The 27,264-nt window shown below is 33.2% G+C and overlaps 1 protein-coding gene and 1 pseudogene across 1 annotated transcript; one reads left to right on the top strand and one right to left on the bottom strand.

The window, feature by feature from the left end:
- Window positions 1–3,296: 3,296 nt before the first annotated feature.
- On the top strand, window positions 3,297–6,085 carry LOC131604034 (ankyrin repeat-containing protein At2g01680-like; annotated as a pseudogene).
- A 74-nt stretch (window positions 6,086–6,159) lies between these two features.
- Window positions 6,160–13,250, bottom strand: LOC131604033 (protein VAC14 homolog). The gene is made up of 20 exons (XM_058876523.1): window positions 12,854–13,250; window positions 12,651–12,764; window positions 12,463–12,528; window positions 12,032–12,121; window positions 11,827–11,946; window positions 11,646–11,674; window positions 11,227–11,369; window positions 11,056–11,150; window positions 10,845–10,931; window positions 10,596–10,703; window positions 10,398–10,489; window positions 10,151–10,232; window positions 9,626–9,691; window positions 9,252–9,367; window positions 9,046–9,166; window positions 7,821–7,982; window positions 7,485–7,613; window positions 7,235–7,303; window positions 6,732–7,025; window positions 6,160–6,635 (listed from the first exon to the last, which is right to left on the bottom strand). The coding sequence occupies exons 1-20, from the start codon at window positions 12,941–12,943 to the stop codon at window positions 6,528–6,530; spliced, it is 2,181 nt and encodes a 726-aa protein (XP_058732506.1). The 5' UTR covers window positions 12,944–13,250; the 3' UTR covers window positions 6,160–6,527.
- Window positions 13,251–27,264: the final 14,014 nt, after the last annotated feature.

Raw genomic sequence — 27,264 nt, 5'->3', positions numbered from 1 at the left:
AAAGTAAAGTGCCTCTTTATTAATATTAGCCCTTTGTAAGAGCGCAAAAGGGGAAACTAGTGCACCCTATAAAGTAACTTGTTCTTTAATTGACAGAGGTAGCATATTGTCCCATAAAGATAAATAGTCAAATATTAAAGAAAAAATGGCAATTATGTTGGCACCTTAAAAGGATATATCTCTTGAATCTTTAACCTTCAGTCTCCTTAGATGTTAGGGAGAAGGTGTCGTCGCCTTTTTGAAATTCCTCCGGTGGCTTTAGTCCTGAGCTTATCTTTCTGTCTTTTACGCCTTGAGTGTATATCCTTTTCAACCTGGCGCTTTTTGCGTAACATTTTCTGTCGATCTCCTGATCTCCTTGGCTAACCCCTACTCTCCCATTGGGGACCGAGTACTTCGTGCACAAATATAAAATAAACAAGGTGGCGCTCAGTGGTTAAAGGTTGGTCGCCATATAATCATATTATATAAAGAGTGGGCTTCGTTAATCAAATACTTAACCTTTACTTCCTTAGCTTAATCTTGTTCTTGAAAGGTGATTTTCAATGCGATATATCCTTTTACATGTACCTGTTCTCATGAGAATCCAATCATTTATCCTTTGAAGTGCTTTAGGTCTTCTGGGTCGAGGCGAAGTATATCAAATCCCTCTGAGTACAATATGTCTCCAGAGCTCCCTTGGTAAATGAGAACTCCTTTAATCTCCCGGTCTTCTAAGGTGTGAAGTTGCTACCCTTTTTAACACTGATTTATCCTTTATGGGTGAGGTGTAGTTGCTCTTCCTTTGGTGGTGTGACCTCTCAGTGTTGGGAACACGTTCCTTGACACCACGTGCCTTCTTTTCGGTGTTGAGTTCCTCACCTTTTATGTAGCATTCACCTCTCCAACAACAATGCTGACGTTTTGGAGAAGGACTCGTTGAAATGTCCCACCTTAAGTTAATTTTGGAACGCCTGCACAAACATTTATTGATTTGGTGGAATGACCCTGATGGTGGCCTCATTGAAGCAGGCGAGATAGTTCCTCAGCGACTTTGATGGACACTGGCCTATATTAAATAAATTGGTAATGGACATCTTCTTGTGGCGGCTGATGGCAGACAGATGTGGTGTTTCTTTAATAGTTCTTGGTAATTGTTGATAGAAGTACGGGGTAAACCCGTATACCATTTGAAGGTGGCATCCTTGAAAGTGTCGGTTAGCCACTTGCATTTTAGGGAGTCAGGTTCACCTATGAAGGCCATCTGTATATTGATAGAGGCAACATGTTCGTAGGGATCTCTGCGCCCATGAAACTTGGTCAGGGAGGGAGGTTTGAAATCCTCTTGGACAGGCCCTCCCCATATGTCGTATGAGAGTGGTTGGGGGCTAAATAATTCCATTTCCTCTGTAGGGTTGGATTCTTGTTGGCATTGTCTAATGTTGTAGACATTGTCTTCAAAGGTTTGGTTATGGTGGCGTAATTCGTCCATGGTGGCACGCATCTCTGTTAGGGCATCAGCATCATCGCTACCGCTGGTGTCTTCTGGCGTAAGTGATGAAGCTTTCCTATTAACCATATTCGAAGGTAGCTAAATTTAGGAGTGAAGAGTAAAAACATGAAGGGTGATGGTGATGAAATAGGGTATGACCCAAGTTAGTTTTATCAGGGCCCTGTGGTGGGCGCCACTGTACTGGTAAAAAAGTATAGGTGTGCATGTTTCCTACAAAGGCAGGGAGACTCAGAGGCCTTACTACGTTTATAACATGATATGATGGTTAGGGCTTGCCCATTATAGTAAGAAGCCTTATACGGTGGTGTTTGAGGTAGTTTAAGAGATCTGCTCATGTGAGGTGAGAGGCTTTGATGGTGATCGGTGATGCTTAGCGTATGGTTACATGCAGTCGTGTATTCAAACTGTAGTGAGCGATGCGCTCTTTAGCGTGTAGAAAATGTGTATTGCTTATGATTTGTCCTTTCTCCCATTTAGAGGGGGTGTATTCATAAAGGTCATTAGGACTTAGGATTTGAGTCGCCCTTAGTGGCATCAACCGCTCCCCTCTTCTCAAAGGAAGTTATTGACCACCTATATTTCAGGAGTGAGTGGAGATCCTTCTTTCTTGACTCACGCGTCAGGGTTAATTCTGGGCAGGTCTATGGGTCATCGCCCCTGGCTTAGGACTTTTACAAATATAACACCACATCTTTATATCTTTTTCTTAAACAAACATTTTGCTTTCTTTATATTCAACACACTTCACTTGATTTTCTAAAGATTTATATAATTAGTCAAAAACTTGACCTCTTTCTTATAATTTTCATAAATTTCGGCGTTGTTACACCTAAAGCAATCTTTAAAAAAAATTGTACAATTTTTAAGTATATATATTTTTCTTGATACAAATTATTTTTCCAAATTTAAAAAATCAATATTTTATGCATAGTATTTTAAGAAACTATACTTAAATCTTTCATAAATAATATTTGGTCACCGGATATCTATTAACCGTTTATTCAGCATTTAATTACTAAATTTGTATTTTTATTAGTAGATGAATTGGTCATAACTTCAAGAAGTTCAAACACACAATCATAAGAGTCCGAGAATGAATTTTGGTGTTAACATCCAATCTAACAAACTTTTGTAATATTGACTTTATCTGGAGTTATTAATAAATAAATTTATTTGAATAAAAATTAAAAAAAACTTAAACAAAATTATATAAAATCAAAAATTGATTTATAATTTTTAACATTAAGAAATAAATCATTTCAGAGAGTTTAAATTAAAACAAAAAATAAAATAAAATAAGATTTCAAAACAATTCAAATCAACAAATCAATTCAAAATTTTAATCTAAAGTTTAATTTAAAAATAAAAAATAATTAATTGTTACATGATTTAAATTAAATTGCAATATGCAAAACAAAGTTATTATATAACAATTATATTAGTCAAATTGAATTCAAATTCCATTATATAAAAACAAATTTTCACACAAAAAAAATATTTTTCTACAAGTAAAACAAATAAAAAGCAATCAATTATGCAATACTATTCTAATATTAATGCTCCTTTAGTTAACTAAAAAAACTAATAATCAAATTAAATATTATAATATTGAAGACTATATTAGGTTATTGTGATATTATGAAAGTCAAATTGAGTTGGATTTTATGTGCAAGAAAAAAGACCTCACTGTATAATACAATAAATTTTCAATCAATGAATCAATAATTGAATTGAATTTATAAACAAATAATTTAACTTAATTGAAAATCACAACTTGATCCATTCATTATCATCCATATATCATCTTATTTTATTCTCTCTCTCTCTCTCTCTCTCTCTCTCTCTCTCTCTCTAAAATTTCTTCTTCTTTATTGCTTCATACACTAATTTCACTCTCTATCTATACATGATTATGATAGTGAAAAGCTTCAACTTCAAACCAAACCCAACACAGTGAAACTCAAATCCCAAAACCAAATAAAAATCAAATTTTTATTATCTTCGTGATGGAGTCGAAGGGTCTGCGATTCATGACCCATCAATCAATTTTCACCATGGTTGGATCTGGTGACCTTGATGGGTTGAAGAAGCTCTTAGAGCAACTCAGAAAGGAAGAAGATGATAATAGCAATAATGGGTCATCATCATCATCTTCACCTATGTCGGTTTATGATGTTATGGCTCTTCAAAATGATCATGGTGAAACACCACTTTACATCGCTGCAGAACGTAATTTGAAGCAAGTTTTCAGCTTTTTGCTGAATTTGTGTGATTTTGAGATTCTCAAGATTCGTTCCAAGTCTGATATGAATGCTTTTCATGTTGCTGCTAAGCGTGGCCATTTGGGTATTTTCACATATTTTCTTTCTTTTTTTGATTTGTGTTGGTTTTGTGTTTACTCAAATTTTGAACCTGTGATGGATATTGCTATTATTGGATCAATTTGGTTTTGTGAATATTCACTCAGTGTATGTTTGTATGAGTTGATAGCTATCAAGCCCTGACACTAGAAACACGACACATCTATATCGGTAATAGTTTGATCAAATGAATAAATTAAACATAATCATAATCAGAAGAGGCGGTTTCGGACACGGACCCAGACACAGCTTTTTCAGAGGTGTCGATTATACATATACTATAAAATTGAAGTTTGTAAGTTTCTTTTGAAACTTTTGTTCAGCTTGCATTGCTTTGAACATCTTTTGAATTCGGTATGCAAAATCATGAGATTACACATATTGAAATGCCAATTTATAATCAGAACTGTCCGATTTTAATCGGACGGCCACACATCATGACCGGCTATAATTTCCAACTGCAGTGAATCTTTGATCCATGGTAGATAGCTTTGATTTGATTTGTTAACTGTAAGCTTGTAATCACCTATGGTTCTTATGCTAGCTATAGTTTTGATTATTTGTATTGGTTTATTGATATATATGATTAAGTGTTTCAATTAAGATTTTAATGTGTAATTTTTCTCCAGATATTGTGAAGGAGATTTTGAGTTCTTGGCCTGAGGTTTGTAAATTGTGCGACTCATCGAACACCAGCCCTTTATATTCTGCTGCAGTTCAAGACCACTTGGATGTGGTGAATTCTATTTTGGATGTTGATGTCGGCTCCATGTTTATAGTTAGAAAAAATGGGAAAACTGCGCTACACAATGCTGTTAGGTACGGCGTCGATCGTATCGTGAAAGCACTTATTGCCCGCGATACAGGAATTGTTTGCATTAAAGATAAAAAAGGTCAAACTGCACTGCATATGGCTGTCAAAGGACAGAGTACATCGGTGGTGGAAGAGATATTACAAGCTGATCCGACTATATTGAATGAGCGCGATAAGAAGGGTAATACAGCTCTTCACATGGCTACGAGGAAAGGCCGGTCACAGGTTAAACTCAATCAATCGCTTGAATGATATTCTCTCGATTTGTGTTTTTGTTGCCTTTTACTGACGAATGGTTGTTTTGACAGATAGTGAGCCTTTTGTTAAGCTATTCAGCTGTGGATGTTAATGCCATCAATAAGCAACAAGAAACAGCTTTGGATTTGGCAGATAAACTTCCATATGGATCTTCAGCTTTAGAAATCCAAGAAGCACTTTCAGAATATGGTGCTAAATATGCAAGACATGTTGGTAAATTAGATGAAGCAATGGAACTTAAAAGAACTGTAAGTGATATAAAGCATGAGGTGCAATCACAGCTTATTCAGAACGAAAAAACTCGGCGACGAGTTTCTGGTATAGCTAAGGAATTGAAGAAACTTCATAGAGAAGCAGTTCAAAACACCATTAACTCTGTCACAGTGGTTGCTGTCCTTTTCGCCTCGATAGCGTTCTTGGCTATATTCAATTTGCCAGGTCAATATATCATGAAAGGACCACAGACAGGAAAATCTAACATAGCCGATCATGTTGGATTCCAAGTTTTCTGTCTCTTGAATTCGACGTCTCTTTTCATTTCTCTTGCTGTTGTCGTTGTTCAAATCACTTTGGTAGCTTGGGATACTAGGGCTCAGAGACAAATCGTGTCGGTCGTTAACAAGTTAATGTGGGCTGCATGTGCTTGCACATGTGGCGCGTTTTTGGCTATAGCTTTCGAGGTTGTTGGAAAGAAAAAATGGATGGCCATTACCATAACAGCTGTAGGGACACCAATTCTAGTTGGGACTCTAGCAAGCATGTGCTACTTTGTTTTCCGGCAACATTTTGGTATTTTCAAAGCGATTCCCAAAGACGCATCAAGCGAGCAAGTGGAAGCAAATCTTTCTCGTGGTCTTACTCTGCAAATATTTCAGATTTGGACGAATACAATTCAGACATTGAGAAGATCTATGCTCTGTAAGCTAGCAATCACAATCGTGTCTTACCACACACGATATATATTCAGACATTGAGAAGATCTAAGCTATGTAAGCTAGTGATCACAACCGTGTCTTGCCACACACGATATACCGCCCGATATGTATAGTATAGTTCAAATAAGTTTTGGTCTACAAAGTACAGCTTCTAACAGTTATCACCATAAGAATGATCAAGATATCAATGATTGTAATTTTATAATATATCAGTGGTTGTTAAATACTCGTTTGGAGTACTAACTAAGCAAGAATCTAATTTCTTTATCATATAGTAAAATATAAATGCATAACCCCACATGAAAAACAAGTATTATTATTAATAACCAACTTTTTTTCTTTTTAAAATGAAGTATTCCCCTTTGTTCCACATGGTTTTCAGCAAAAACAACAGAACCATGTGAGTATCTATAAAGTTTACAAGGTCTAAAAAATAGCCCGGCCGAGCCCGGCAAAGCCCAAGCTTTATCTTAATGCCAAAACCCATCTTTCACCATCGCATCTTTCTTCTATGATGATGATGATGATAAGTAGTAGCAGTAGAATAAAACAAGCTGCTATTATGATTTTCAATTTTACAAATAAATATACCCTATTCCATTCAAAGTTCAAATGCAAAAACCACTGGGATTGGATCAGTGCATAATAGAGACTGATTCAATAGCATTTTATCTAGCTAGCTCGCTAGATCTCCTGGATGATCTTGGTACAACATTAAGCTCACTCAAATGAGGTGGTCTCTTGGTTTCTTCTTGTTGTTTCGGTACCTCCTCCTCCTGCATATATGAACATGGCTTGTTAGGAGATAAGTTCAAATATGTTGATACAAACAGATCTTAAATTTTATGCAGAATGAGGAAGTCAGTAGTTACCTTTGGTACTGGTGTGACCTTTCTGCGTATCTGTGCTTGTGTTTTGAAATGCTCGCGATGCTGTTGCTGCATTTCCTGAAACTGTTTTATCCTTGTAGCAAAATTGATTCCATTGTGTGAGTTCCCATTGTCCACGGCTACGTCACCATCCTCGGTGATGTGAGATCCACCAGACATGTGATGGAGGAATTGATAGGGGGCCCCAGAGGATGTTTTCTTCAATTGGTCACCATTGAAAGAATACGCTGGCACAGCTTTCAAGCGAGTTTTCAGTATCTTGAAAGCAGCGCTTTGCTGCGTAATTGATATAAAACGAAGAGTCAATACAAACAACAAGCCACGTTTATCGTCAAGATTTTTGAGTGTTGATACTTTCAAAAAAGAATTTGAAGCACTAATTTTGTAGAAATACAATACATGATAAATAGCTTTATTATGAATGCAGTGATGTATGCCGGTAAAGAGGGTTAAAGTAACAAAATATATAATCAAGTTTTGCGTACCTGAGGAAGCAACATCAGAAGACCATACAGTGCTTTGAATAACCATGTATATCTTCCAGGTTCTAGAAGCTACAAAATTAAATAACCATTTAGGTACACAAGACGGTGAAATAAAAAAAAAAGCATGGCTTCCAGAAAATTATTCATGAACAGAATATGCATATAGAACAGCTAAAGCATTTTTGCTACTAAGTGGAATCGGCTACTGTTAATAAAGTTCATACAGTGTCATATTACTATAATTAATCACCTGCAGTCGAAGATAAGCAAAGACTGGAGTTTCCAGCAAACGAATCAACTTATCCAGCTGTACTAAGAATTTGACATTAATATCCTCCTCTGACAGAGATTGAATCACAGTACTCGCATGTTGGTAAGTCTGTCAAGGAAGATAATCCAAATAAAGTTAAGCACTATTACACAAATACACATTGATCAAAAAGCACATTTGCGAGTTTGTCAGTTCAAGCACATTTGAAAGACTGCTTTAAATTCAAACTAATAGTCAAAACCAAGCCAATCCTCACCAAGTGAGAAAAGACATGGCTATTGTTGTTGGAATCAAAACCAAGTTATAGATGCATACCTGAGCTAAGAAGCAAAGACTTATAATCGCCGTTGGAGAGTGACACCATGAGGCATACAAAGAAACATATAAATCCCTTCCAGCAGGATTCACCAGTGTTTGCTTCAAAAGAACTCTAATCTCAGATAGTTCTGATGATGTCAGTAAGATCAAATTCAAAGCCTGCAGGGAAAATATCAAATTTAGATGAACATCACTTTGCTATTATTAGATTGGCTAAGTGTGTGTTTAAAAGAGTGCAAATATTTTGGACATAGTAAGTCAACTTTTGACTGAGACATCATCTAGGTTAGTTATACACAATGTTTTAAAAACCAGTCGTAGCTAAATGAAAAGAATCGTAAAATCATTATGATGGATCTTGGCCTGTTCCAGCCATGATTGGCCGTTTTCCGGCCACCACCAAGATGCAGAGGCGCAAAAATTTCGGTACAGCGGTGATGAATGCATGCCTTTTGAAATGAAGTATATGATTTAGGGTTTATAGAGTAAACATATAAGTTGTACGATTTGTTTTAAATTAGACTTATGATAAACCAATTAATGGACCAAATATGTCCCTAATGTCTAACAAATTCCTGTGAAAATGGCAATAAAGTATAAAAACTCAATTATACATGTTTAAAAAATATCATAAAAGGTCATTTTCCACGAATACCCTTGCCTAGCGAAATATCATGTAAAAATACTTCAAATATATAATATTATTTTTCATTTTAGTAGTATCGTATGATTTTTGTTACGATCTAATGTTTTACGATCTTGAGAACCTTGCAAATAAGTGTATTAAAAGTATATGTATTTTAAACATAAATATAACAAATTAGAAGCATTGACTCACAATAGATTATAAGTTAAAAGCATATGTAGCATTCTTATAAAAAAGAAAAAGCATTGGGTTTTTAAATATAATAATTAAAAACATATTAAACATCACAATCAATGATGTGGTGTGGTGGTGCTATGTTATTAGTTATTACCATTCGCTATTTCTATACGCGCGTTCGACTCCTGCTTAGCAACTCTTTTTTTTTTTTAAACATATAATGCTAAACAAAAAGTCATGCATTGAACCAGACCGTTTGCAAATATCGGCAGGTCACCGGGTTTGGCCGATTCACGCCCGGCTTAACAGCATAGCCGGTCTGGTAGTCCGCTCAACTTTACACACATGTCATCAACTTTTCAGCAGTTCCTTAATTAACAAAGAAAAAACAGGGTGTACCTGAACCATAATTGATGCAAAATCCAAATCAGATTCTCCTTCTAGAATTGTAGAAAGTTCACGGTAGACTCTCTCAGCATCCAAAAGCACACAAAGCCGACGGATTATCAAAGCACCACGCCTAGAATATTATAGAGTTCAAAAAACATATTTTAGCAACGCCATGTATAATAAAAGAAAATCTTGGACCTAGGAAAAGAGCTTACTTCTCCAGAAGTGAATTGTCTATCCGGAAATTGTGCATCAGAAAAACAACAAGCTGACGAAAGTGCTGAGGATCTTTTGCAATGCATGCATGAACATCAAGAACCAGAAGAACAACCTATTACAGACAACTCAAGTGAGTTTAAATTTGCTTAGAGTGAACAATATAGCAATCAATAGTCAAAGGGCATATATAAGATATCTACATCGAAAGACACTTGCAAATGAATGATTGCAGTCACTATCAGAAACATATCACTTATTTAAACGATAAGATAACCATACAATTAAAAGCATGATTGCATAAAGATTTTTACAAATGAATGATTTGATGAAACAAATCTATTTAAAAAATGGTATCAATTTACGAAACTACCTCATCAGATGGATCCGAAAGTGCCTTGAGCAAGGTGTCAAATATGTCATTCAAATATTGCACAACCTGTTCAAGACATGAAACATCAACAAGAATGCGCACCAAAATCTCTCATCGACATAGAGGAGATACAAAAAAGCTTTTTTGGTCAAGTAGCCTAGTGGCTGGAATTCACCCTTTAAAGATGAATAAGTGGGATGTCGCAGGTTCGTACCCGCGCCCCTGCACCTGATGTCCCATCACAACAACCAACTGAGCTGACTTAACGGGAGGATACAAAAAAGCTTTGACATCTCAATTAAAGAGAAATAATAATTACTTAAAAAAAGATTGACGGTAATAAATGAAGAAAATTCTGCACAAAAAGGAAAAGAATGACATGAAATATTAGTAGATAACTGTATACTATTAGACCGCATTGAAATACCATAAATTATTTCTGCGGCCCAGACTAGCAAAACTCACAGATGCACGTGGAACTCAAAAATTGCCTAAACAAAAGGTGGATTAAAAAAATGTAGTCACCTCAGGGCGGTAGTTATTTAAAAGGGTTGATATCCAGTGCAAAGCTTCAATTCGAGTAGCCTCCCATTCACTAGATAATTGCCTGATCAGCCAAACCAACCCGAAATCATTTGACAGAATAATCAGTACAAAATAGTTTGGATACATAAACTAAGATGGTTAAGCCAATTTACAAATCCATAACATTTCAATTGCAAACATCTCAAAAGTAAAACCTAGTCTTTTTCACAGGATATAAAAACTATACCTCCTGGCAATGGAGAGGATTTCTCCTACATCAAATCCTTCAGCTGGATCAGCCTTCATGGTACGTAGCTCTTCATTGGTTTCACGAGCAACCTTACACATATACCAGAGATAACTTTAAATTTCTGATTTACATGGAAGGAAGTAAAATTGCAAGAGGCAAGGGGGGAAACTACAAGGGAAGTTCAAATTAACTTACAACTCTAATTTTCTCTTCTTTATCTGATATACAAGGCAAAATGGCTCCAAGAATGTCTGCATAATACGGAACAAGCTGATCTCCACTAAGTTTGACAAACTCATTTATCTGTTAAAATAAAACACATACATAAAGTTACATAAAATACAAATGAAACAAATCAGTAACATTTTTTCTTTTAATATGAAAAAATAAATTGGTTTGATTAAATACTTGTCAGTTAAGTAAAAGAATTGCAGTAATACTTACCCATGTGAGAGCTGTTAGCCTCGTAAACTCATCTGGAGAACTTGCCCTCTCTACCAGTATTTCAGCCATTCGACCATAATCTACAGACTTCAAGAGTAGCACTGCTCGAGTCAGACAAAAAAGGGGATAGTGGGAAAGGTAAAAAGATAAAATGGACTCTGAAAAGAGACAAATCTTACAGCTCAATCAAAAAGAGGGGAAAGGAGCTTACTGGTGAGTTCTTAATTTCTTGAAGAAACTCTGAAAGAGCAGAATCAGCCTGTTGACGTATTTCATGACTCGAATCACTTAACATATTAAACAATCCTGAGAAGTTCATGTACAGTTAGGCAGTTGAAATTTTTTGTATATAATATAGAAAATGAAAAGGATATGCACTCACCATCAAGAAAATCAGGAAGAAAACCCAACATATCAATATCTGGGACACTGTCCAGTACAGTAATCCATCCTACCAAAAACTGGCGGACATATGGATTCAATACATTCATGCGCTCCCTCAACAGCGGTATAAATTCTTCAATACTAAAGATCAGAAACAAAAAAGGAGGAAATGAGGTAGAGTAAATTGGAATAGAGAGGAATAAGTTGATTCATTATCTCGTTCGGGAAATTAAAAGTGAAAGTTGTTTCATTTAGTACGAGATCGCTTCACACCTCGTGGTGTTTACGCTTCTCAACTATTGAAGCTTTATTCAAAAGCTGCACATAAGAGATTCTGTACCTACGGTTCTTTTGAAAACTAAGAGCACTAAATACAGATAAACAAATAATATAGACGTGAGTGAGAGGATGGTGTACCTGAACTGATCACTTTCAGTCACAATATCCTGATTCAACAGAGAAATGTTTAATCATCAGTTGATCTAAAGAAAACAATAACTGAAACTATCGCGAAAGCAATCCTTAGTAATGCGTGATATCTGCACACATGTACAGCAGCCACACAAAGGCTTTAACGGAGTCCAGGAAAAACTTATACCTTCACAAGCCGATCTAAGAGGTGAGCAGCACTTTGTACATTTGCATCAGAGTCTGCAGAAAGCTTGCACAATGCATCAAAGATCTGGTTGAAGAATACAATAAATTCCCCTCTCACAACCTGACAAAAATTAAAAATATGTCATTACACATCAGAAGTTGATCGGATGGAATCTGACGATATATCCGCACAATCGAATTCTCACCTTAGCTATGTTATATAGTGCTTCACAAGCATAATAACGAACTCTGCTATCTTGGTCAGAGAAAGAATTCAGCACAGGAGGCACAATTTGCTGTCGAGTACAAGGATCAGATCTAGGTAAAACAGATATCGAAAAGCATATATATGTCTAAGCATGTCAAAATAAGCCATTCCAAAAGTTAAGAACAATGCACACTTGCAATAAGCCATTCCAAATGAATAAATTGCTACTAAGGATATGAAAATTGCACAGATAAATCTACAATTGTCATCAAAATCAATTAAGTGTGTCAATGTGAGATACTACTAGAACAAGTTCAGCATAATTTTCAAGTGAAAAGACACATAATCATAAGCCATAACCTCATGATAAAACAAAATCAAAAACAAAAAACTAGGTCAAAATTTTAAGACTATAGAGCAAACCCTAACCTCAAGATGCTGAGCAGCTTCAGAAGTCAACCCAACAGTTGCAGCAGCCAATCCAATCAATCCTCCCTTCATTCAAACCAAAATTCAATCCAAAAAAATAAAAATCAACAACCATATAACATGATCAAAATGCATTCAATCCAAATTCAACAAAAAATCAACATTTATTCAAAAATTAAAAACAATACCTTTCGATGATTAGATTGAGGTGAATAAGTAAATTCTGTAGTCAACAAACTGATGAGAGCCACAATTTTATCATGATCTCCATTACTAGCTAAATGCTTCACTATATTCTCAATCTACACACACAAAACCCATAATCACAATCATAATCATAATCATAATCATAAACCCTTAAAATTGAATGAAAAGGGGCAAAGGGAAAAACCTCAAGAGCAGCATTTTTGCGTTTCTCGTAAAGCTTATCAGCAAGGTTGCGAAGAACGGCAGCCGGAACAGCCGATAAAGCGTCGGCCATAACAGCAACCGGGAAGATGGGCAAGAGTTGAATGTTGAAAAGTATGAAACTTGAAGAAATCAAAAGCGTTTTCGAAACTTTTTCTGCTCCAAACGAAACATTTTAGGTTCGTAGTTGTAATCTTTATAGAAGAACTAAAATCCGAAGCAAGTTCAAAATTTTCTTTTGGAGGGGATAACGACTGACGTGGAAAGCGACTCAATTTGGAAAATTTTGGAAGAATAATCAGATCTGATCAAATTCAAGGAATTCAATTTCATTGAAATTGAGAAGAAAAATTGAAATTGATATTCATATTGAAATTGAAGTGAAAATTATTATTTTTTTTTCTTTGATTTTAATTTGAAGTGAAGTAATTTTTAATAAAAAAGGTGGTAATTTTGGAGTGAGTGAGTGAGTTACCTGCAATTTTTATTTCAAGTCTTAGTTTCTACCATTACCAACTAGCTCAAGCATGGTTGAAAGTTGAAACTTGCAACTACTAAGTGATGACTATATGATTTTATTATTATATGGTTATGAGAAAGTTTATTTTCAATGATATTTTGAAGGAAAGAAAGTTATAAAGTTAAATTGATTTTGTTTAACTTTTCGATAGATGACGGTGGCATTCAACTTTGATTGATTTAGGCGTTTGCAGGTCTGGTAGTTTATGAAATACGTTTGATTAACTAGAGAAGAAATAGTCGACGCGTGAATCTTGCGTGCATACTTTGAGAAAGTTTATTTTCAATTGAAAAAAAAGTGATAAAGTTAAATTGATTTTGTTTAACTTTTTGATAGATGACGGTGGCATTCAACTTTGACTGATTTAAGCGTTTGCAGGTATGGTAGTTTATGAAAGACGTTTGATTAACCAGAGAAGAAATAGTCGACGCGTGAATCTTGCGCGCATACATACTTTGAGAAAGTTTATTTTCAATTGAAAAAAAAGTTATAAAGTTAAATTGATTTTGTTTAACTTTTTGATAGATGACAGGGACATTCAACTTTGACTGATTTAGGCGTTTGCGTAATTGGTAGTGTATGAAAGACGTTTGACTAACCATGAAAGAAATAGACGACGCGTGAATCTTGCGTGCATACTTTAAGATTGTGATGGTTTATATGTAACGTAGATTTAGTTGCGTATGATAGATTAAGGGTGACGTGGTCTCCACTTTTATTCGCAGGATAGTAAGGCTTGTGTGATCAACAATCTCGTGAATAAAAGGGAATGAAATCTGGACGTGCCTTGGGATTCTATCTTGATGATAATGTGTTGGTTTTTATAGAAAATGCGTAATCAATACGTATTTTAAAAAAGGTTTTGTTACACCAATTGATTTTGTTTATTATATTTTTTAGTTTGCTTGATATAAAAAAAATATATCGTTTTCAGAAAGCATCTCAAAGTCGAAAATGAATTTACATGTGGTATGGAAGTCTCTTTCATGTGAGAGGGTCAAGTTTAACAATAACAAAACTTATAAGAAGACACACTATATTATATGATAGGTTTTGATGGTTTGCTTTGTGATCATAATGAAATCTAGCTTAAAGGGTATAGAAGCAAGTTATGCCATTGGGAGGCCTTACATGTTCATATGTAGGGTATATGTTAATTGCCTTCTAACTTGCTTAAGAGTGTGCAACAAGGAAATGTCATGGGAGAATAATTTTCAAATCGACTTGACTTAAGGGCGCACAATGCATTTTTTTTATAGACTCTAAGAATAATCATGTTATACTCGATAATATTAATGTTGTAACAATTACCTTTTTAACTTTTCAGATAAAGTGTCAATAATTAAATATAAATGTACGTTCATCTGTATTAGACTAATAACATATTTCTGCGCATATTTATATTTCTCCGACAGACTCAATCAACATTTCACTATAAAGAAAAAAAGCAAAAAAATGGTGCGCCCATTTATTTATTACTTTTTACATGTTTTACTTAACGACTTCCCGCTTCTTTTCTTATATAATATTTTTATTGATATAAGACTTGTCTCAATTTGTGTTGTTCCGATCGTTAGAGGTTGTGTTTTCCATTTCATTTTCATTTTTTTTTTTACTATTTTTAATCTTGAAAATAGAAATAATAAATAATACATTACAAAAAATGTTGTGATGAAAAAGTATAAAAAAAGGCCCCAATAGAAAAGAAAAATTAGATTTTATTTATCTTACAATTTTTCATTTAGCTTTAGTTTATAATATTTTTATTTATTCAATAGTTATTTTTTTAAAGTTAATTGATTTTGTACATGTTGTATATTGTGAAATGTTTATTATTTTATTTTAGAGTAATCTCAATTCGAAAATATGAATTAAAAAGTTCGAAATTAAGAGAAAAGAAAATAGTTGAAATTTCCTATGTAGGAAGTTTCTATGGACAGGGAAGGACGGTCCGAGTAAAAAGGCCCCCATAGCTTGGGATCATGTATGTGATCCGATTGAGGCTGGAAGACGAAACATGGTAGTTCTAACTAAGTGAAATCAAGCCACATTAGGAAAAATGCTATGGAACATTGGGGAAAAGAAGGACAAGTTGTGGATTCAGTGGGTGAATCACCACTATAAGAAAAATAGGGACTTTAGTAGTTACCAAACTGAAGCAAAATGCTCGTGGATACAGAAAGTCATTTTTAAGCATAGGACTACTCTAGAGAATTCTACTGTCTGGGAGACCTTTGATTTTTAAAGCAATAGGAAGGTATGTTACCCGACTGATATACCAAATGCTGAGAGGGGAAAAGGACAAGGTATGCTGGAGTGGACTGAGGAGGGGGAACCTGACAAGACCTAGGGCGATATTGACCCTGTGGCTGACATGCCAGAACAGATTAAGTACTAAAGACCGTTTGGTAAAGTTTGGAATCCATACTAATGGTGCTTGTGTGTATTTTGGTATGCAAGAGAGTTGTGAACATCTCTTTTTTGAGTATGGTGTGACTAGGATAGTCTAGAGCCAAATGCTAAATTAGCTAGGCGAGAATCATACCCCAAGAAACTGGCAAAATTAACTGGCTTGGATTAGTAATAGAAGTAAAGGTAAGAACTGCAAACAGAGGACCTTGAAAATCATGATTGCTGAAAAATATGTACCATATCTGGAATATCAGGAACCACATTATATTCCAAGGAGGAGCCAAAGAGAAACTATGTAGCATGAATATCTTAGACATATTGAAAACACGCATGGAACTAGATAGAAAGCTGCTAAACTTTTGTAATAGAAAATAAGGATGAGTAGACTAGTGCCCTAGTGTTCCTACTAGTCTGTTGGAAACCTGAATATGCAGATCGGTTTGTATTTGAACTGTTTTTTTGGATTAATATATATCTCTTTCTCCAAAAAAGAGTTAAAATCTAGATTGAATCACATAACAAAATCTTAACTAAATTAATCAAACGTAATAAAAAAATTGTAAATTTAAATGAATTATTATCGAATGAACAAACTAACAATATAGATATAGACAAAATTGAGAATAAAAATATATATTTATTAGTAGTAAAGGCTAATGTGATATATGAAGTTGATAAATTAGAAAATGATAAAAATAGTGATTTACTAATAGAAGAGTTTGATAGTGTAGAAGCCACACTAAAAATATATGATCCAAGTTATTGGATGAATAATAGTACAAGTTTAAGAGATTTATTAGTAAAAAATCAATTAAAGTTACTAATATAGATTATTAGGAATAATTCACCAAGACACTCTTCTTCCTCGTTTTATACTCAAGATTCAATGAAGAAAAACATAAATGTAGATAACTAATATACTCTCAAATTTGATTAAAGTATCTTGTTTTTATTTAATTTCTTCTTAATACTCTTTCTATTACAAGCAAGTTAGCAAGCAATGATATTATGGATTGTAAAAATATGTGTTATAAATTCAAGAGTTATGACATGAGTAACAAGTTCGTTGTTAATATGCATTTATGGATTAATCTACAAATGAGATTGTTGATTCTAGGCATTTGTTGACTACTAATCAATACTCCTAATGACTATCTAAATATATATCAAATAGCCTCCCACAAAGTAGAAGGTGTTCAAAACACTTTTATGAAGACAAATGCTTAACCATTAAGCAAATGCCATAATTAAGCCTTGACTACTTAACATAAGCTAAAAAGTTTAAAACCACCATAAGAAAAAATTATTTCAATAAATTTAGTTAAGACACAAACCTTAACCATTAAGAGCCCAATGTCACTCAAGAAAGAAATGAAATATTAATGTTGCTTAACCATTTGAGACAAAAGTATTGTGTTTAACCATTATAAATATAAACTAAAAGAAAACAAGTAAATCTAAACATCTTAAAAGAAGCGTCAAAGCAAAAAATAAAATAAAAAAGAGAACAATTGGCATGCACAACAGTAAGACAACACGATTTTACCAATTGCTTAATTATCGTTAACCTGTTATCTTTAATGTCAATAATCCACTGGTGTGGAGATACTTTCATTAAAAATTATTTCAAACTAATCATTGGTAAGAACAAGTCAATCACCATTTAAACTATAACAAAACTAGATTTATGATTGCACCCACTAGCTCATGGTACGAAAGTCCAATATTTTTCAATAGAAAACTAATAAGTGCAACAACAACAACAACAACAACAACAACAACAACAACAACAACAACAACAACGACAATAATAACACCATGATAGCAACAAAAAGTGTGTAACATGATCCAAATATGTTCTTCAACCTTCACATTTTTTGACAAATTAAAAAGCAAACAAAATCGATAACAATTTTCTAAAATAGATGGACTTTTCAATCTTAAGCATCAATGAGAACAAAACAAAACATCCACAAAATATGATGAAACACTTTGTTGGTGATGAATACTGGTTGCATGAATTTAAACTTCAACCAATCCGACCATAGCATATGAATATCACATTTGTGTCAAATTCAATTATGCATAATATAATTTGAGGAGAGTAAAAACTCCAAATTCCTGTTGAAAGATCAGATAAAGATGTGATTTAGATTGTATACTATAACTATCCCTAACGAAAAAATACAACAACTATGTAATGGATTTCTCATCAAAATACTAAGAAATATGTAATTTAATATCCAACTCATTGTATTTGTCTATAAAATAAGGGTTAATTCGAAGAAAAAATATACCTCTCATAGGTTATCATATGACATCCAACTAAATTGAACAACCAATGCACCAAAGAAAATTACTTACAACGGTTAACATTACAAGAAGCGTAAACTTAAAATCCAAAATAGATGACACGACAAAGTAGTCTAGAATGCCAATTAGGGTGACGAGAAAACCATTTCAACAAAATGTTATGACTTTCAAAGACAACTCTCAAAATCTTTTTAGAATGTCCTCAAAGCTAGTAAATGATAATGTTGCATTGTTTCTACAAAAACATAATTAAAGTCACAATCTTCAATAACCATAAATAAAATCAAAATCATAAACATAATATTCAAATGGAAAAATATTTTATTAAGAAATATGCCATCCATGAAAAGGTAGACACAAACCTTGAGAATCTTGTATTTTAATGATAGTAAAAATATTGCAAATGAAAAATTTAAGTAAATGATAACAACAAAACCTATTTATAAACATCTACTAACTACTAACCACCAGGGACGGAGTCAGAACTTTTAATTAGTGGGGACGGATATATATATATATATATATATATATATATATATATATATATATATATATATATATATATATATATATATATATATATATATACTATAAAAAATTTCATATACTTAAATAATTTGAAATAAACTGTATAAAAATAGAGTGTATAAAAATTATTTGAAATTTGTCACAAAAAAATTTATTTGAAATAGTAGTATTATAATTTCATATCAAATAATAGACTGTATAAAAATTATTTCAAACAGTAGTATTATAATTTCATATATTTAACACAACTACCATATCTTGTAAAGCTGTATAGGAATCAAATCCATTATTTCATTATTTTCATATGCCAATATACTCATATTCCATACATTAGTGAACACTATTTGATCATTATGGTGAAAATTATAAAATATTTTTATTTAACGCGTGTTTTCACTAGCAATAGTAAAGGAAGCAATATATACACAAACTTCCATTAAAGAAATTGACGTGTTTGTAAAAAGTATGATATATAATAATATAGTACTATATATTATGTGTAGATAATTTTAAAGTTAGTGGGGGCATGAGCCCACTTAAGTGTGAATAGCTCCGTCTCTGCTAACCAACACTCCTAATTATCATCTAACTATATCTTCAATATATTTAAGAGCATATAATTAGAGATAGAGAATATTTAAAAATTGCATTATTTTGAATAATCATGATTGTTAAAAATCTTGAGAAAAAAAACAACTTAGACATTTCGTAGAACAAAAGGAAAGACATATCAAGAACATATTGTTTTATTTAAATCTAATTGAAATGATAGTTGAATTTAATCTAATAATATGCTAACACTGTTTTTCGAATTAAAGATAATGAAATCTATAATTATTAATATGGAAGATGTGTTGATAAAATTTAGTGACATTGTATTTCAAATTGATTTTTTCATTTTTGATATGGATGAAGATGTTGAAGTTCTCCTTATCCTTGGTATACCACTACTGTTAACTGCTAGGACAAATATTGATTCATGATGTGATTTTTAAGTGAGAAAGTTATCTTTAAAGTTTGTGAAGCCTTTTATACTAGAGATAAGAATATTGAATGTTACAATATTGATGAGCTTCAAAAACAAAAGTGTGTCGAAAAAAATCACCAACTTCATCAACTTAAAGCTTAGCGATCAAACATAATGTTGATCTTAACTAAATCAAGAAGGAATAGAGAAGAATGCAAGTACAATAGTCATGGTCAAATAAAAAAGAAAGTTTGGTAGATGCCAAATCATGGTTTAAGAGAATGAATAAACAAATCATAAAGCCAAATCATTCCAAACCATCTTGGAACAATATGTTATATCCCATCATAGAGAAGAAGAAATTTGGGAAATACATGTCAATTATTATTAAAGAGGATTTTATTGGTTGAGATTGTAATCCCTTGTGTCGAAGCAGCGTGTTACTCAGCAAAATAAGGGTGTGTCGAAATAGTTTAATTATTGTCGAGTTGTATTAGATGTCGAAGTGTCGAAGTAGGTTTCTTCACACATGATTTCGACTTAGACCAAAATAGGTATTTTGGGCTTTTATACTTTTGGGTTTTGGCTTAGGAAAAAATCAATCTAAAACTATAAATAGAGGAAGTAACCCTTATTCTAAGATACACTTGTATTCACAGAATTTTGCAGTTGCAAAGTGAATAAAAAATTTTCACAGTTTGTGGGCAGAGAGAAACTCTGCAGAAAATATTCTTCTTCCTCCTCTTATTTTTTTTAAACCCTAATTCACCTTTCTTCCCAAGTTTTCTTTCTTGGTTCTTTCATTATCATTGTGTAGTGATAAGGAATTACTCAAAGTTTTGGATTTAATTCTAACATATTTATCGATGTTAAACAAGCATTTCTTGGGAGAAAGACTAAGTGTAGTAATGGGGTTTATTTAAATTTTAGTTGTGAACTTGATTTAAAGCATTTTTCTTATATTTTATGGGTGAGTTATATTTCTCGACACCTTTAACTTGTATTGTGTAGTTTTTTTAATTAATATGTTTGTTTTATGAGTTATATAGTTTGATAGTTTTCTTTCCATTACTCTTGATATAAAAATAGTCAAATTAAGAATTATCAAACATGTGCATGTGATTGCTTAAAGATATGGAAATTAATTATAACAGATTGAATGATTAGAAAGAGGATTGAACTTCATTTAATGATATGCTTAACTTCTAAATATCTAAGTAGGTTAGATTTAGAGGCAAATATTTTTATATTTTCTTTGTTTAGGAGTGTATTCTTACATTTTTGTATTCTCTATAATTTGTAAAGTTTTTTATAAGTTAATTGTCACGTTTTGCACATATTGAGAAAACTTGTATACATACTCTTATCCTTTCTAGCTATCCTTGTAAATTATAATTATCCGTTTCTAGCCCTTTGAGCCTTATCTCAAAGTTGAGAGTGAGTATGCATGCGGGGAGGAAGTAACCTTCACGTGAGTAGGTCAAGTTGAACAATGACAAAGCTTTTGAGAGGGAGCACAATATGGTCAGACTTGATGGTTTGCTTCGTGATGAGAATGAAATTCGGATTAGAGTTGTTCTGGACTGGCCCGAAAAATAGGGGCGGCCCAAACCTCTTCCACTCTGGGGGGGCCAACGACCTAGGCCCAATCACTTGTAGGCAGAAAAGACACTCCCTCTTCTGCCCACCACCGAGTTGACCATGCTCTGGTCGACCGGATCAGCGACAACACCACTGATCAAATAGCAAGCTCCCTGGAACACTCCTCTCCTCGGACAATAGACGGATTCGAGCAGTCTCCCAAGAGTCCTAGATTTACTCCTAAAATCCTGGCAGTCACGCATTTTTGGCCTAAATCCACGATCAAGCCCAAAACACAGACCGCTAGCCACGCGCTAGGGGTAATAGATAAACTTTCTCCCTCGAGAGGATTAGGTAACACATTTTCATAACCCTAAACACTAAATCATATTTGTGCTCCTACTGACTTGATCGTCGGAGTACCTTGCAGGTACACCCCTCCTCAAAATCACCAACACTATGCAACATGTTCGTGGCCCTTATTCTGGTTCTGATCCTCAGGCCAGTACAAGAGTGTATAGATGCAAGTTAGGTCATTGAGAGGCTTTACATATTCATACATGGCGGTTTTGTTAGTTGGTATGTAACTTGCTTAAGAGTATGGCATCAAAGAAATTCTATTAGAGAGTAATTGTCAAATCAATTGGACCCTAGGCGTACAAACAACGTCGTTTCCTAGGGACTCCAAAAATAATCATGTTATACTTGGGGACATTAATATTCTAACAGTTACCTTTTTTTACTTTTCAGATAAAGTGACGGTAGTTTAATATAAATATATGTTTATTTGTATTTAGACTAATAGTATATTCTTGTGTAAATTTTTATTTCTTCGACAAGCTCAATGGTCCTTTTACTATAAGGAGGAAAAGCAAAAACATGTGCACACATTGACTTATTACTTTTTATATGTTTTATCTTGTTTTACATGACGGTTCCCGCTTCTTTTTTTTAATATATTATCATTGTTATAAGTCTTGTCTGTATACATTGTTATCTCCGTTTCTTTTCCACTTTTTTCTTTGATCTTGAAAAGAGAAATAACAAAAAATAGTATTTCATAAAAAATATTGTGACAAAATAGAAATAAAAAAAGGAAGAAAAAAAGTGTAACAAAAGAAGAAAATCAGATTTAATTTATTTAACATTTTTTCATTTAACTTTTATTTATAATATTTTATTTATTTAATAGTTTTTATTTTAGGTAAAAAAAATTGTCCTAATACTTTTTTTTTACTTTGAAATGTTCATTATTTTATTTTAGAGTAATCTTTATTTAGAAATTTGACTAAAAAAGTTTGAAATCAAGAAAAAAAAGGAAAGATTTAAAATTTTCATTGAATCAATGTTAGCTGGAATATAAAACAAGGTTTAAACCATTTATTGGCCTTATCTGTATTCAAGGGACGCGTGGAAGCAAGTTAAAGGCGAAACGCATGCAAGCGAAAGAGAGAAAAGAGCGTTTGCGACAGTTATTTAGATTTCGTTATAAATAAGAAATTCTAGTGTTAGATTTCATGTGTTGCAATTACTACAGAAACTCAATATACTCAAAGTATCCGAGCGAAAGAGAGAAAAGAGTTCAACTGAGTGCAATGTATATGCTCAAATACCATCTCTTATTTATATAAAGTCGTTTACATTAAGTTGTGTTCTTGCACTTTTATTTTCTGTCGGAGTCGTTACATTCTCTACATTTACATTTTTTTTAGTTTTTTCACTTTATCCAAAAGATTTCGCCTACGTCGAAATCTACATATTTTTACTCAAAAAACATACAAAAATAACATAAACTTTGTACACATAGGTCTTAGGATCATCTAGTCGATCTTGCAAGTAGCCCTTTGAGAAGACTATTGTTTGTTCGCCAAATTTCACTGTGAAAAATTGGCACACCCAGTGGGACCTTTATTTCAAAGTTTAAATGGTCGTGATTTTAGGCCATGTATGCCTAGTTTCACGACCAACGTCGTTTATGGCAGGTTTCATACAAATGCATCGACATTCGTTGACAATTTAATGACTACCCATTCTCCATTACAAGGGTCGGGATCAGCCATACAAAAAATTTGTCGAAACACCAACTCTTAGGCATGGGATTCTCTTCCTAAGCAATGTCAGCGCTCATCACAAATTTTGTAATTGTACTGAGGTAGCAAATGTATGAAAGTAACCATGATATGGTAAATTTACTTACTCGACATATGGGTACCATAATTAACCCTTTGATTCAAAATATGACTCAAAGCTATCAACAGTTAGTAACTCAAATGATACAAATTGCTGATTTTTTTGGCGCCCCTCAGGCGTAAGTTCGACCATCCTTGCAAATCCCAGAGGTTAGGGTGACTCATAATGAAGGGATAATACTTGAAGAAAACACGGTTAACCAAGGCCAATAAATTGTGCCCCATGTCGTCGAACAACTAAGGCCTAGGGAAGTCAAACGACCACCAGTTGTCGTAGTCAACCAAAATTAAGATGCTGACCAAGTGGTTTATCATATGCGACAAGATGATTGGGTAGGAGAAAATAACCTCACAGCCATGGTCGAAAGGATAATGGCCTGAAATGGTGTAAATGTTGGCCTACAGTGGCCAAGTTATGTATCCCCACTAACGGAGTACATGTTACAGATGGAACTCTCAAGGGGTTGGAAGGTTCATAAATTCATCAAGTTTGCTGGTGATACTAGTGAGTCCACAGTCAAACATATTGCTCGATATTTGAATGAGGCAGGAGATATTGCTAATAATGAGAACTTGAGGCATAAATATTTTCCCAGCTCTCTTACAAAAATTTTTTTACATGGTTCACCACACTTCCTGCGCATTCTATTAGTGGTTGGACTCATTTAGAAATATTGTTCCATGAGCAATTTTATACGGGGAAATATAAGATTATCCTGAAAGAATTGGATAGCATAGAGTAAAAGTTTACGGAATCTATTGATTACCTAAATAGGTTCTAACTTTTAAAAGCAACGTGCTTTAACCAAGTGCTTGAACATGAGCTAGTCGAGATGGCTGCTGGGGTATAGAATACTCTATTAGAAATAAATTAGATACCCAATACCTTAGAGATATGGCCCAACTAGCATATAGAGTTCCACGAGTTGAGGTTTGAAGGCTGAGAAAGCCATGGCAAGCAAGAGTAAGAAGGAAATGGTGGCTTATGTCGACATAGACGATAATGACCAAGCGTCAGAAGTCGAGTATCGTTATGTTTAATAAAATGAGATCTATGTTGTTAAATTAAAACCAAGGTCCCCTTATGTATGTAAGGTGTTCACAACAGCAAATGGGAAAAACCCAGTAGCGCCCGACAAAAATTATAAATTTCCCATGAAATCCTATACCTTCGACGAAACCAAATGTGATGAAATCTTTGATTTAGTGGCTGTAGATGGTCAAATCTTAGTACCACAGGGTGCGAAGTTGCCACCATTAGAACAAAGAAAGAAGCGGGGGATTTATAAATATCATAATTTTTTGGGGCATAAAACTTCACAATATTTTATATTCAGGGATCTTGTGCAAAATGCTTTGAAAGATGGCAGGTTGAGATTTGCGGAAAAGAAAAGGCTCCTATGAAGATTGATGCTTATCCACTTAAATTCAAGAGGCACACTACGTTGAGCCGTTGGAAACCGTAAACTGCATAAATTCATATATAGCAGAAATTGTTAAGACAGTTGGCTTACCAAAGAAAACAATAACAACCATTTGGCTTACCAATGCAAACAATAACAATCATTGTGTTAAGAATATGCAGTGGATATAACGACCAAATAGGTTTGAATATCAGTGATTTTTACGCTTGCAAAGGTACCGTTTTCACAATCCATTTGATTTTACATACTGTCATACCCAAATTTTTTACCCTAAGATTCCTTAATCATTTGCATTCCAATCATTGATCAAGATCACAATCTTGAGGTACAACTTTAGCTTTGTGCTCATCTCACCTTTGAAAAAATCACCAAGCACTCATGTTTGTTTAAATTTGTGATTATTTCCTTGTTATGTTATACTAACCAAAATACAAAAAAGATATCTTTTCCTTTTAAAGCTTTGTGTATTTTAGGTAACTGAATCAAGTGCATCTACACCTCTCCTAAAGCTAGGGTTTTTGAGGATCGACCCTCAATTAATTGATCATTATTGGAAGCTAAATGGATTAAACTTTAAGAGAGATAATCTTATTATCAAGTACCATGTTATAATCATATCTCAACTCCATTTGATCAAGTATATATCAAGATTATATGGTTTGAGTCATAAAGGAACTCCATAGGTTCATGAGTTTATTTCCATGCCTTCTTCAACAAGTCTCCTCAAGCCATGAGCCTTACAAACAAATGTGTTTTAAGAGAACATCATTTCAAGGTCTTAGATATCTCCTTAAGCTTTATCATGCAAGGAAAGTTCAAAATATCCAAAGTTTATTCAAGAAATTTAACCTGATTTGACAAGTTCTTGATTCTATGATCAAAAGGGCATAACTTCCTCAATTTTCAATTTTTTTGAGTGCTTCTTTTTGACAAGTGTTGATGTTATTTTCACTTTCTCTCAGACTTGGCACACCCAAATCAACCACTACTATGAGTATCTCCGAGCTTATTTCCGTGTTGAGAGACTCATTTCTTTAGAGAGATTTTTTAGGATTGAAAAAATGTCGATTGAAATGGAGCTGAAGAGGGTGAAAGAACTTACAAATAATGGAGGAGACATTGCTAAAACGGAGAATGTTACGATTAGAGGTGGTGCTTCAGGTACCGTGATTCTATCTTCTTGTTTGCATATACTAAATATTGCTTTCTGTGTATATTTAAATTCATATTCTATATGTTTGGTTCCATTTTTGAATCAAACAAAATTTATCATAGAGACTTAAAATTGATTTTGAAATGCTTGCTGGTTGTTGAGTAGAATCGATTTTGAAATGCTTGTTGGTTGTGTGTTGAGTAAAATAAAAATGATTCCAGCTAAACTGAGTTGAAAATTAAGTTTTAGCGTAATAAATTATTCACTTTGTTGTGGAGTTAATAACGAATGGCGGCTATTTAACAATTTTGTTTGGACAATACATTATGTACTTCGTTATGGAATTAATGAAGTGTCGATGCTATAGCTATGATTCTTGGAATTCAGATAAATTGGAGAATGAATGGTAATTAAATTAGTCGTTTTGACACAATTAGCTCCTTGTTGGATGAAAATTATAGAGAAATTAAGGGGTTAAATTTAGGTATAAACATGTGTTGTATAAACGTGGAGAATATCTTGTCTTTTACTAACTGGAATAGTTTCTTGCTAGCCTGGGTAAGTCACACTTTAAAATGTACTCATATGTTTAAATTATTTAGGGATATTTTATTACATACTTGAAAGAATAAAATATATAATCAGAACATTAAATATATTGTAACAATTCAAATCTCAAAAAATTATATTATCTATGAAGATTGGAGGATGAGAAATGAAATTTGTTTTGGAATATGGCAACTAAAAGAAGCATCGGGAATAAGATCATTTGGATTTTAAAATTTTCTATCAATAAATTAAAAATCATTTTTATTCAATAAATTTTAAACCATTTTAAATTAATAATTATTTAGAAACTCGTACATTAATATGCATATGTTATAAATGAAATACATTGTTTTTCATAAATTTCTCTAAATTAAAAAATTATTATCAAAGTAAAAAAAAATTAAAACTTGTATATAGCACATGAAATACATATTTACTATAATATATTATATGTTTGATTATATGTTTATGTAGTTGATTAAAATTTCTTAAAATGAGTATAATATTTCCTTTCATATATTTACTATCATATTTCACTAAATTAAATTTCTTATCATACCTTTATTAAATCTAATCAGGAGTATTTCATGCCCTTAATTATCCATTGCAAATATAATAATGATTAATTAGTGATATAGTTAATATTCAGGTTTTAATTATGATAGAAATATATTTGCACCCATGTTGTGGCAGTTTTTTTATAGTAGGACAACTTTCTAGTTACCAACGTGAACGACATAAATTCATATACAGTGGAA

This window comes from Vicia villosa, linkage group LG5 (assembly GCF_029867415.1).
Source record: "Vicia villosa cultivar HV-30 ecotype Madison, WI linkage group LG5, Vvil1.0, whole genome shotgun sequence".
Lineage (NCBI taxonomy): Eukaryota > Viridiplantae > Streptophyta > Magnoliopsida > Fabales > Fabaceae > Vicia > Vicia villosa.
Note: the sequence above shows the minus strand (reverse complement) of the source record. Positions and strands in the feature narration are given on the sequence as shown.

Excerpts from the sequence above, each read along its gene's own strand:
- LOC131604033 (XM_058876523.1), bottom strand. The coding sequence starts at position 12,943 with ATGGCCGACGCTTTATCGGCTGTTCCGGCTGCCGTTCTTCGCAACCTT. Across the intron at positions 12,122-12,462 it reads AAGCTGCTCAGCATCTTGAG|CAAATTGTGCCTCCTGTGCT; the intron begins GTTAGGGTTTGC and ends TGTACTCGACAG. Across the intron at positions 7,026-7,234 it reads TTCTGATGTTGCTTCCTCAG|CAAAGCGCTGCTTTCAAGAT; the intron begins GTACGCAAAACT and ends TCAATTACGCAG.